Source organism: Emys orbicularis, chromosome 1 (genome assembly GCF_028017835.1).
Source record: "Emys orbicularis isolate rEmyOrb1 chromosome 1, rEmyOrb1.hap1, whole genome shotgun sequence".
NCBI classification, from domain to species: Eukaryota; Metazoa; Chordata; order Testudines; family Emydidae; genus Emys; species Emys orbicularis.
Genome location: NC_088683.1, coordinates 315,155,158 through 315,168,271, shown reverse-complemented (window position 1 = coordinate 315,168,271; position 13,114 = coordinate 315,155,158). Strand labels below are relative to the sequence as shown.

General features: G+C 41.3%; 1 protein-coding gene across 1 annotated transcript in view; it reads left to right on the top strand.

The window, feature by feature from the left end:
• The first annotated feature begins 1,606 nt into the window (after positions 1–1,606).
• The window catches only part of LOC135895267 (complement C4-like), a 92,002-nt gene continuing 80,494 nt past the window's right edge, over positions 1,607–13,114 (top strand). The window contains exons 1-7 of the mRNA XM_065423340.1: positions 1,607–1,671; positions 2,347–2,539; positions 4,143–4,326; positions 5,077–5,147; positions 7,315–7,400; positions 8,816–8,898; positions 9,829–9,916. Of these exons, the coding sequence (XP_065279412.1) occupies positions 1,607–1,671; positions 2,347–2,539; positions 4,143–4,326; positions 5,077–5,147; positions 7,315–7,400; positions 8,816–8,898; positions 9,829–9,916 (770 nt within the window). The remainder of the gene's footprint in view (positions 1,672–2,346; positions 2,540–4,142; positions 4,327–5,076; positions 5,148–7,314; positions 7,401–8,815; positions 8,899–9,828; positions 9,917–13,114) is intronic.

The window sequence follows — 13,114 nt, the reverse complement described above, 5'->3', positions numbered from 1 at the left end:
ACACTGAACATACATTGAAAAAGGCCTGGACATGAAAATGAAGAAAGAAAAGAAGCAGGATGTTTTGTAATGTGTCACCTAATTAAAATCAGAGAAGTGACCGTTATCACATAAAGAAACTGGCCACTCCACCTCCAAACAGCATGTAGAAAGTGAAGGGAAGGGGTGGCGCTGGGATCAGAGAACTGTGTTTATTGAGCTCTTTAGACACGTTTTAATTTTGAACCATTCTTCAAGGTTATTCACATACCTTATTGCAGTTCAACCTTTCCAGACTATTGTACCCCTTTCAGGAGTCTAATTGTCTTCTGTACCCCAAGTTTTACCTCACTTAAAAACTACTTGCTTACACATCAGACATATAAATACAAAAGTGCCACTGCACACTATTACTGAAAAATTGTTTACTTTCTTCTTTTTACCATATAATTATAAAATAAATCAATTGGAATGTAAATATTGTACTTACATTTCAGTGTATAGTATATAGAGCAGTATAAACAAGTCATTGTCTGTATGAAATTTTAGTTTGTACTGACTTGGCTAGTGCTATTTAATGTAACCTGTTGTAAAACTAGGCAAATATCTAGATGAGTTGATGTACCCCCTGGAAGACCTGGTTGATGAACCCCTGGTTGAAAACCACTGCCTTAGTGGCATGTCTGCTAATCTCTCTAACGGTCACTGTCCTGTCAAGGAAATTGAACTGTGCCCTGATAACAACTGAGCAGATTTTGGAGAAAAGAGACTGAAACAAGATGAGAGAAAAGAGGATGTGGGCCTCCAGGACATCCGTAAAGTGTGACCAGATCCAACTGACTGGATGTCTTTAATTCATGCCTGCAGTAAGCATTTGTCCACAACACAAACCCAGCACATAATCTGGTATGGTTCAATGCAACCCTCAGGCTTTGCTCAGGATAAGTCCAGAGTGTGATAGTTTGAGTATTGCAGGCCAGGACAGAGTTGCATTGGAGGAGTTCCATTGTGAACTTTGCTGAGTGCCTGCCCATGCTATACTTGGCTGTAGTCAGTATTTCTCATGTTTTCATAATCACTAAATTCAATCAGTGTTTAAACACACAGAAAAGAAACTTTCTTACTAGAACAAAGTTACACTCAGATAGAAAAAAGCACTGTTTGTTTTATTCCCCACTCAGAATGAAGAATTGGCTTATTGCAATTGTTTTTGTCATGCCATCTTTTTCATGAAACTGGTTTTAAGGATAGCATTTTCAGAACTTACACTATTAAAGTAGGCATCATACTATAAGAACTTCCCTCCACATGATTTTAAATGACTAACATTTGAAAATATTGCAGCTGCAAAGAATCTGGGCAACGGAGGCTGAATAATAACATGCAAAGTCTTGATTAGCTCTAGAATGCGCATCCCTGGGCTATGTTTTTACATCTCTGGAACCTTCAGTCACTATTGATTGCATAATATTGAGGGTTATTAATGAGTAACCCAGGATAGAGACTGATAACTGATGTAATCTGTGGTCAGCCCCGTTCTAACCACCGCCATCTCAAAGGGAGGTTGTTAATGTTCTTCGGATAGATCTTTTTTGCAGCAAGGACATTTATATTGCAAAGGTTTTTGATGGAAAGGCTGGTATTTGTGCTGAGCATTTGTGCATTCTTGCGCAATGCAGAACAAGCGCCATCGTAAGTATATTGCTTATTAGTTTTCTGCTTAATGACAAATGCCATGGGACAGAAAGCATAGCTGGCTGACACTCAACTCCCTATCTCCTTCTCATGAAACCTAGATTCTATAGTCTTGTATTGCTAGTTTTTTAGGGAGACAGGCATCTGGATGAAGATGAACTATCTATAACTCAACATATATAAGATGGAAGTGATACCTGTTGACATTTGGAAGCATTTGGAGGAATGGATAGTATAGGGGAGGTATTGGTACCATCAGTTGAAGATACATGTTTTCAAGTATAAAATACACACATTTATATAATGTTATTAATGCACTGCCTGGTATTACTTCCAGATATGTAGGCGTGAGCCAGTCTAATCTTGATCTCTATTAAACTGGGCATTGGTAGTCATTAATCGCCAACAAGGTCCACCCTTTCCCCCTTTGTATGTGAGATGAATTTGGGGTAGGACTGGTTATGGTGATTCAGGGTGGCTGAGAATTGTGGGGAAGGAGTTGATTGATTTCTCTTGTATTTATGTTGTTGCTGGGTTGGTTTGTTCTGCGGGAATTAAGAAGTCTGTTTATTTAGTGTCTTTTGAAAAGTTTGCACTTGATGGGTGCTTTTTTAGTGTCTGTTTAAAAAAATCCACATAAGTCAGTAAATAGTCTATTCTATCTGGTTTTAGATTTCTTATTACTGCACCAAATGTGGTACATGTGGGAGAATATGAGACAATAACTGTTCAAGTACACAGAGCACAGAGCTCTGTCAAAGTTACAGTATATTTCAAGGATGAGATAAATAATGAGCTACTATCAGACATGACTGTCTTTACCCTCAACCAAGAGAACAACTATCAGGAAATGAAAAAAATTATGGTGAGTCAACAATCATACTAGTAACCAAAAGCTGTCATTTAAAAACCTGTCTGCAGCCATATCATCATGAGCTGGGACTTTGTGATATCACTGACTAGACGGGGTCAAAGCTTGAATAGGAAAACTCAAGCTCTCTTTGGAGTGGTACTTCAGATGGTGGCACTCTGTTTTCTGAGTCTATACTACTAAAGAAGTGCCCCAGCATGGTTTCAGTGGGCTCTTTGTGATAGGGTGACCAGACAGCAAGTGTGAAAAATCAGGACGGGGGTGGGGGGGTAATAGGAGCCTATATAAGAAAAAGACCCCAAAATTGGGACTGTCCCTATAAAATCAGGACATCTGGTCACCCTACTTTGTGATGATAGGTGCTATCTTCTATGCAGTAGGTAGACCCAAGTTCCTGATCACTTTTGATTAATAAAGATTCAGTGACTTTTTCATGAGAATGTGGAATGGAATATTGGCCCTGGTGCCCTGGCAAAGTCACTTCACAGTTCCATTTAGAGAAAGTGGTCGTCTTCACTTTTATTATTGAGGGCTTGTCTAGACTTAAAACACTATGCATCACAGCTGCACCACTGCAGTTGCACTGCTGTAGTGCTTCAATGTAGACACTACCTATGCCAATGGGAGAGATTCTTCCATCAGCATAGGTAATCCACCTCCCCAAGAGACGGTAGCTAAATTGACAGAAGAATTCTTCCATTGACCTAGCACTGTCTACATGGGGACGTAGGTTGTTTTAACTCCACCACTTAGGGGTGTGGATCTTGCACACCCCTGAGCAACATGGTTATACTGACCTAATTTTCTAGTGTAGACCAGGCCTAAGATTGTGGTAGCACCCAGAGTGTGATGGGCACTTTCCATACCTGGGGTAGAATGTATGGTCTTCTAATCTAAAAATGTACGCTATTGCTGTGAGCTGTTAAGGAGCTGCTGCATTGCATCCCAAAGCCTGCTTACTGTTAATGGCAGTTGAAATGAGTCCTTAAAGTTCAGGAGAGTTGAGATCTGGGGTTTTGTTTTGGCTTATTGTGGAGACAGGGACATGCTGCAAAATTCCAACTTGATTTGAATATCCCTAAAGTTCAGATCCGCAGCTTTGGTTTGATCTCCTTTCTAGACAGGACATTTGGTAGCCCTTATTAATATGCATCAGACAACACTCTAATCACATACCCAAACTTTGAATAAATAAGGGAATATGGGGTAATATTATAGCTAGCAAATGGCATGGTAACAAGAATGTAATATGTATTTAGGGTAAAAAGTAATTAGGTTTTAATTATATTTAATTTGAAAGAAGGTGTTTTACTTTTCCATAGTTCCATGGCAGAAAATTAGGGAGTGAATTGCATTTCTAATGGCAAAGCAATAATAGTCCCAAAATAGAAATAAATTTGAGTACAATCTGTATAAAAATGATATGAGCCATACAAATGGTATCAACTCTTCAGCTATTTCATGGATACTTCAATCGGATAAACTTCTTAGGCCAGATTCTCAGCTGCTCTAAGTTGGCATAACTCCTTGGAATTCAGTAGCGCTACATTGAATAACACCAGGTGAGGATCTAACACTGTTCTTCCATTATATTCAGGTCAAGCCTGATTTGATGCCTGAAGATATGTTCAAGAAAAGACGAAAACCGTATATTCTGCTAGTCACTGAAAGCAAGGAGCTTTTTAAGGAACATGCTCAGCACACTCGCATCCTCCTGTCTTCCAAGAAGGGCTACATTTTTATTCAGACAGATAAACCTATATACACACCTAATACAAAAGGTTAAAAAAAATACTACCACTTTTCAGAAGTTAAAAATGCTGTATATCATGTGGTTGCTCTTAGGGAAAAAATTAATGGCAAATTCTTCACTTTATGGCAAAAACCTCACTACTCCCCTCACCCCCTATGTGTGTCCAGCAGCTGCAGTAGACTCTAGGCACTTGTACTGCAGTAGATTCTGGCCTGCTGCATTGTGACATAGCTGTGTGTAATGGCACAAAAGGAGAAAGAATTTTTTTGTTCCTTCTCCTAGCCCTTAGACATTCATCCAGGGCCCAAGTAGAATCTGGAACTTCCTCCTCAAGCACACAGCAATGACTCTCATCAGAAAAATATTAAAATGCAGGGGGAACACCCTCACAGAGCTTTGTGACGTGTAATATGTCCCCTTTTAGTGATTGTGAAGTGACAAAATATGAGATTGGATTAAGTGATAACACAGGGATCTCAACATTATACACATTTGAGTTCCAATGGTTAAGTGCCTGTAACGATACTATTGTGGAACCAAACTTACTCTATCTTTATAAGAGATATTCTTAAAGCAGCAAACACATTTGTTCATATTTATCTTGCTTCATACAGTATAACCTGGAAAAGACAGTGGTAGTTTTTTTTTATTATGTTTCTGATTATTTGATTTGCCTTCCTGAATTGATTGGCTCAGTTAACAACATGAAACTAGAACTAGAATGTGTATTTTAGAAAGGTAAAATGAAACCCTCAGCTTTACCATTTTTATTATATAGTCAAATACAGGATCTTCACCTTGGACAATGCAATGAAACCTGCAAATGAGAAGATTCAAGTCATTGTACTAGTGAGTATTTAAACTGTGGTAGGTAGTTCTCCAGGAAGTTCAAGAGTGAGACTGGTTCCAATGATGGCTTTTGAGGGTGCAGCTGCACTTTCATTCACAATTGTGAGAATCTGGTTAAAAAATGTCTAGGGCAGAGGTGGCTTCCGAGACCTCCATCAAGAGTTTCAGTTAACTGATGTGTTTTTGTGGCGTGGGCATTTGTCCATTAAGAACTGAATAGAGACCATCAATTTATTTCATATGGCCATTGGACAGCTATCCGATGGTGACAACTTTCAGTCATTATTAGGGCTGTCAATTAATCGCAGTTAACTCATGCGATTACCTCAAAAAAAATTAATCACAATTAAAAAAATTAATCATGATTAATTGCAGTTTTAATCACACTGTTAAACAATAGAATACCAATTGAAATGTATTAAATATTTTGGATGTTTTTCTATGTTTTCATATATATTGTATTCTGCGTTGTAATTGAAATCAAAGTATATATTATTGTTGATTATAAATATTTGCACTGTAAAAATGATAAACAAAAGAAATAGTACTTTTCAATTCACCTCATACAAGTACTGTAGTGAAATCTCATTGTTGTGAAAGTACAATTTACATATGTAGATTTTTTTTGTTACATAACTGCACACAAAAACAAAAGAATGTAAAACTTCAGAGCCTACAAGTCCACTCAGTCCTACTTCTTGTTCAGCCAATAGCTAAGACAAACAAGTTTATTTACATTTATGGGAGATAATGCTGCCCTCTTCTTATTTACAATGTCACCAGAGAGTGAGAACAGGCATTTGCATGGCACTTTTGTAGCCGGCATTGCAAAGAATTTACATGCCAGATATGCTAAACCTTCGTGCTTCGGCCACCATTCCAGAGGACATGCTTTCATGCTGATGACGCTTGTTAAATAAATAATGTGTTAATTAAATTTGTGACTGAACTCCTTGGGGAGAATTGTATGTCCCCTGCTCTGTTTTACCCGTATTCTGCCATATATTTCCTGTTATAGCAGTCTTGGATGATGACCCAGCACATGTTGTTCGTTTTAAGAACACTTTCACTTCAGATTTGACAAAACGCGAAGAAGGTACCAATGTGAGATTTCTAAAGAAGTTACAGCACTCAACCCAAGGTTTAAGAATCTGAAGTGCCTTCCAAAATCTGAGAGGGATGAGGTGTAGAGCATGCTTTCAGAAATCTTAAAAGAGCAACACTCTGATGAGGACACTACAGAACCCGAAGCACCAAAAAAGAAAATCAACCTTCTGCTAGTGGCATTTGACTCAGATAATGAAAATGAACATTCATCAATCTGCACTGCTTTGGATTGTTATTGAGCAGAACCCGCCATCAGCATGGACGCATGTCCCCTGGAATGGTGGTTGAAGCATATGAATATTTAACGCATCTGGCATATAAATATCTTGTGACGCCAGCTACAACAGTGCCATGAGAACGCCTGTTCTCACTTTCAAGTGACATTGTAAAAAAGAAGCAGGCAGCATTATCTCCTGCAAGTGTAAACTAACTTGTTTGTCTGAGTGATTGGCTGAACAAGAAGGAGGACTGAGTGGACTTGCAGGCTCTAAAATTTTACATCGTGATTAATTTTTTGAATCGCTTGACATCCCTAGTATTACCAAATTGTTTCAGACTTGAACCTGTAAGTAGATGAGAAAGGCTCTGTTAGTTTCCCATCCAGGTCTCATGAGGGGGACTGTTTAAAAGAATATCCTTAAATATAAGGTAAAGAACAATAATTATATTAAGACATTCAGCATATGGCTGATTGAGTAGCCTAGGACTAGTTCTGTGCACTATCATGTTGGAACCTTGGGTCCAATTTCTTCCTTTCTTCCTAGGCCAGAAAGGGCAGGGAGGACTGTCAGGGCAATTTACTGTGTCACTTAGCAGTAATTCTTCCAGTCAGAGGAGAAGTCATGTTTACGGGCTGTGAAGAGAATCTGATATAGTCCTTCTCGGTCTAAAGTGGAGTATGGAGGTGGGGCAGAAAAGTGGAATCCTAAAGAAAGGAAAAATTAGAGCAATCTTGCTCTTTCCCCTCCCCAGGATCTAGATGCAAACTTCAGCTAATGACACAACTGTTTCATTCTGAGGGTATGAGCTGTATCTTTGTTTTTGTTTTTTTCCTTGATAGAATTCAAAAGGAATGGTGGTTAAAAAATCAGCGTTGCAGACAAAGCCAATGACCAGTGGACATTTTGTGATACCTGACATTGCAGAGTAAGTTACTGTGGCATAATCTTCAATGTGTCAACATATCAAAATTACTACTATTATTATTTGGGAGCATCAGAAATGTCTTCAGATTAAAAGTGGCTAGAGAGATACACAGTCTCAGTTTGGAAACAATTTTCCCTTCCTCACCAAGTGTTGTTTAGTTTTGCCATCCTTTGTTAGAGCAGGGAGAGGAATATAGGATGGTGTGTTACAAACTGCCCTTTCCCCAGTGCAATTCAGACAAGTCTGAGAGAGATCAGGTGGATTTTAACCATTTTATTGAAAACTACAATAGGATCTAAATATATGCTTCTAGGCTACAATTACAGCAAGTAAGGAAAATCTCATTCCCTGCTGGGTGGTCTGGCGGGGCGTACCAGCTACGGGCCGATGAACCTGTTTCTCTGTCTAGAGTCTGTCACGCCTCCATCACACAGTACATGGAGAAGCTCTTAACACACCCATTTTATCCTAGGCTATTCATGTGCCCTGTCACATGCACATACACAGCATGTCTATACATGCCAAGCCATGGCTCCCCCTACTGCTGGAAAACATGAAACACATACTAAAAAGATAAACCTTAAAAACAAGAAGGGTAAAGGTTCCTCACCCTGGAGACACAGAGTGGGGCGCTACAGTCCCGTAACAGATGAAGGGGATGTTTCTGCTTTGATTACATTCAAGCACAGCTATGGCATCCTTTTAGAAAACGACATTTGGCAGGAAATGATGGCCCAGTCATGTGTGGCCCTGAGATCCTTGTGGAAGACACCTTGATCCTTACAAGAGCCAGCTCAACCGTTTAGTGCTTATATGGTGCTGCTATATGTATTCCAAATTATGAAGGTCCCAATTCAGCAAACTGCTTAATTGTAATCATGTGCTTAAATCCATCCCTCTTCAGTATAGCACTTATGTTTAAGCATTTGTTTAGTACAAGCTTGAATCCCATTTACTTCAATGAGACTTAAGCATGTGCTTAAAGTTAAACGTGCTTAAATGCTATGCTGAATTATTTAGAGCTCATAGCATGAAGATTGCCTCTTGTGAATATACTGTGACTGTCTTCTTCATATAGGTTTTTAGGGAGTAATCTGTGTTCCATGTAGTTTGCAACATGGTAATTTATTGGCTTGTTCCTCATGCTCTACAAAGTGTCTATTTCAATCCAGACTGCAGCGCTTCAGAGAGACATTTATGGGCTTCCCAGCAGCAAAGGGAAAGTAAAATGAAGGAAATTCATTGTTAGAGGGTGAAAACAAAGGAAGGAAGCAGAGATTGGTGTTTGGTTTCAACTGCTGCGTTTTTTGTTTTTTTCCTTATTCTATTTAGCAAGACATTAAATATGTTTAAATTGCTTTGAAAATCTATTGAGTAAGAGAAACTTTCCCCTTTCTATTTAATCTGAACACTAGTCCTGGAAACTGGAAAATCCTGGCCTGGTTTGATGGGTATGAGATGTCCAATAGTTCAGCTGAATTTGAAGTTAAAAAATATGGTAAGCTAATGTTTAATTGGGAGCATGAGTACATGAAGTTCTGACTATATCTCAGCGAAGTTTCTGGTTGTGCTTAGATATTAGATCTTCTAGATAACTGAGGGCCAAATCGGCTTGATAGGCAGTGACCCAAGTAGGAGGTGGTGTTAACCATTCTTCGAGCAGCGCTTAGTGCTTGCTGAGTTCCCTGGTGCATATGGTAGCGCGCAGTCTCCACCATCCATTAAGATGATGATGGTTACTCACCCCAGTGTGTCTGAATTGCTGCGTGGGCCAGTGCAGTGTGTGTGGGAGGGGGAGGGGGCAGTGATGGGAGGTAGCAGGGCAATCGCTCTACCCCCTCTAGAATGCCTTGGACTCAAAGAGATGCACGGAGGAACAGTCTTGACACTGGGCTGAGACAATCCATGTGCAAGGTGCTTGAATTGGGAAGAATTTGCACCCTCTCATCCCTATGCAACCATGTAGGGGCCAATCATGACCTGACCCTTAGTGAACTGGAGGATTTTATAATGAATGTACTTTGGTGAGGAACAGCCAACTCTAAGAGTATCACTCAGCCAGTGGGCCTGATTCTGATCTCACATATATTTTCATATGTGAAATATCATTGACTTCAGTGGATATAAATCAGTATTTGTGAGATCAGGCTCCTAAAAAAAAAAAAAAAAATCCAGAGTCTATCTGTCTCTATGCCATTGTAATATAGCTCCAACTATTGATTAGCAAGAGGGCTATCAAAGACTGCTCTGCTTTTGCCTAAAGCTTAAATGGAGACTTCAACTTTCTCTGCACACCTTTCAGTGCAGGAACAAAGAGCTGCCAATTTTTCCGAAGCCTCATGCATTATGAACTCTCAGGAGTTGAAGGCACATTTGAACTGTGAACTCTTTTAGACATGATCTTTATTTTTTGTGTTCTTCTGTGCAGAACTTCCATCTTTTGAAGTCAAACTTATCCCATTAGAGCCATACTACCATATTTGGAACAAGACCTTTACATTTGATATTTATGCAACGTAAGTATATTTTAATGGTGTCTTTTTTATGAGGCTTGGGGATAAGAAAAAGTGAGCTCTGTCACTTCCTCCACACATTGTAATTAATAATTAAATTAATCCATAAGACAGGAGAGGCAGTTCAATTGTTGGCAAATGCATCTTTTGGGGCCCTGAGTTTGAAGACTGGATGCTTTCAAGCCATATGAGAAGTCAAAATGCACTACTTGGAGTGTCTTGACGGAATTAATAATTGTATGTTGCTTAATTTGACCGTTTAAATAACCAAACCTTTTAAAAAATGTTTGTTTTCTAGATTAGATGCTTAGATACTAGGTTGATGAGGGCCACATAGGTACCTAAATAGACAGATATTATATTTTTTTACATTGGTATGGATCATACATCATATACATCTCATAATTCTTGTTTCTGAGTACATGCTGCAGGTCATCTAACATCTAATCCTGTATAATAGAAATCAGTTGGAGACTTTCCACTAACTTTAGTGGGAGCAGGCTCTGGTTTTTCTCAAGCATTTCTCCTTCAGTCTCTCATATTCTGGACCTTTCTCTCTGTTTCTTCTTTCTTGAAACATTGCTGTGAAATGCTGCTTCTGTGCTAATGGGATGCAGTCTGATAAAGAAAGAAACAAGGCTTTGTGCCTTTCTTTATGAGCTATAGAAGAGATGAAGATGAGAGAGAATTTCTTTCTGGATTGCTAAATCAACAAGTCCCTAAGACAACCAGAGATAATTATTTTTAATTAAATGGAAAATCAGCAAGTATGAGAGTTAGCAACATTCTAAAGCCCAGTAACTTATGATTTAGATAGAGGTGGACCTCAGCTGTTAGTTCAGACCCAAATCTGAACTTTTCCCAAAGCTCAGTGGTGTTTAGATCTCGTAGCTCAGTGTTTCTCAAACTTGTTCCGCCGCTTGTGTAGGGAAAGCCTCTGGAGGGCTGGGCCGGTTTGTTTACCTGCCTCGTCCGCAGGTCCAGCCGATCGTGGCTCCCACTGGCCGCAGTTCACTGCTCCAGGCCAATGGGGGCTGCTGGAAGTGGTGCAGGCTGAGGGACGTACTGGCCGCTGCTTCCCGCAGCCCCCATTGGCCTGGAGCAGCGAACCGCGGCCAGTGGGAGCCACGATCGGCCGGACCTGCGGACGAGGCAGGTAAACAAACCGGCCCGGCCCGCTGGGGGCTTTCCCTACACAAGCAGCAGCCCCAGTTTGAGAAACACTGAGCTTCTTAGACATTATGTTCTCATGCACAGGTTTCAAGCAGAGACTGGGAGAACCAAGAGCAGTTTAGATCTAGGTTCTATTTTTCCAAAATCCTGAAAATTCAGTGATTTCAGATAAATGGTTCTGTTTTTAGGCCATCTGTAGTCTGAATTGGAAATGCTAGTCCTACATTAGCAGTTACTGTAGGGTTGATCCTTTATTCAGAGAGTCTCAGAAATTTGGTGTTTCTTTACTTGCTATATCAATCTTAGGCACTTATGTGCCCCATCACTGTAGTATGCCCTGTGAGGTAGGGCAGTGTAGCAGGGTCAGCACCCGCCTCTCGCGAGTGCCCCGTCTGGTTGGGTGTGTCTGCGGTCTTTAAACCAGTCCAGCCCTGGTATGGGGCTGTATCCCCGGGGCTTCCTCCCTGGAGACACTAACTTTGTGCGGCCCTCCAAAGGCTCAGTCCCTACTCAGTGTCCACAGCCAGACGGGAGCTCCTTCATTGCTTCCCCAGTCCCTGCTAGCAAACTGTCTTTGGCTCAGACCTAGCAGCCAGCCAGCAGCCTCTCGCTCCCTCCAGTCCCTGCCATCCGTTGTGCTGCAGTTCCCTCAGCCAGGCAGGAATGCAGTCGTTTCTTCTCCAGCTTCCAGCAGCAACTAACTGCTGCTCTGTTCTGCAGCTCCTTTTATATGGCCCTCCTGGGGCCTGATTGGCTGCTTCCACCCTGCAGTCACTCTAGCCTGCTTGGAGGACCTCTCCATTGCGCCTTTCCTGGGATGGGTGTGGCAGAACCCTGCCTTTGGGCCTAGTCCACCCCATCACAGGCAGTGTCACAGTTCCAGGGTAACTGCATCTGTATTCCCTGTCTGTGTTCCCTCAAGGGCATCCACTTAAGGTTTCTGGCTCCCACCATCACCTCTTTTGCATGGAGATCTGAATGTGTCTCCCTTCTGACCAGGGTTTTAAGGCTGCACAGCCTCCTGCCTTACATTGTGATATCCCCAGCAAGCCAGTCTGCCTCAAGGCCAGCGCTTGTGCTTTGCTTTCTCACTGAAGGCTGTGACCAGTGTATTGCCAGCAGTTACAGGTTACCACACAGCTCCTTCTAGGCAAGCATATTTATTCTTAAGGTAAAAGCATTAGAGAGAAAACATATTAAAATTATAAAAGCTCCAATGTGCATGCTCAAAACTTACCAGAAGTCACCCATCAGTCTTCTGGGGCCCAAGTAGGCCAAAGTCTTTCCAACCCTTTTGCAAGATGAGATCTTTGCACAGGTTCAGAAAGAAGGCCCTGTGTGAGTTCAAGCTAATCCTTTTGTACTAAAAGCCCTTTCTTTGTTTCCTAGTCTCTGGAAAACCCAGTTTGAACCAGTATATACAAGACTCTCCAGGGTAGTACATCTCTATGGTTGTTTAGTCTCAATGACTCGCCTTAATCACTCCCCACTGTTTTTTGATTCCTGTGAGATCTGTGGTAACCCTCCCCCATGGAGTAGAACACAATGATACAGAAACCGTACAGAGACTGAATAGAGTGACCCCACAGATATTGCATGGGGTTGCAATATTGTTCACAGGGAGTGCTATGGCCCCCTTTTTGCAGATGAGGAACTGAGGCGCAGAGGCCAGATCTACACTACAAAGTTATGCTGACAGAGCTATGTTAGCCAGGACTGTGAAAAAAAATGCACCTCTGACTGAGATAGCTATGCTGACAACCTCCAATCCCCATGTAGATGTACCTACCAACAAAAGGAGTCCTTTTGCCAGTATATGCTGTGTCTCCACCAGGGGGCTCTGCTGGTATCTCTATACTGGTGTAGCTGTATCATTAAAGCCTTTGTAGTGTAGACTAGCTCAGGGACTAAGTGACGTATCCCAGGTCTGCACTTTGTATACCCAGGGCCGGCTCCAGGCACCAGGCAACCAAGCACATGCTTGGGGCGGCGCCTGGTAAGGGGCGGCCAATCTTGGGGTGGCGGGGG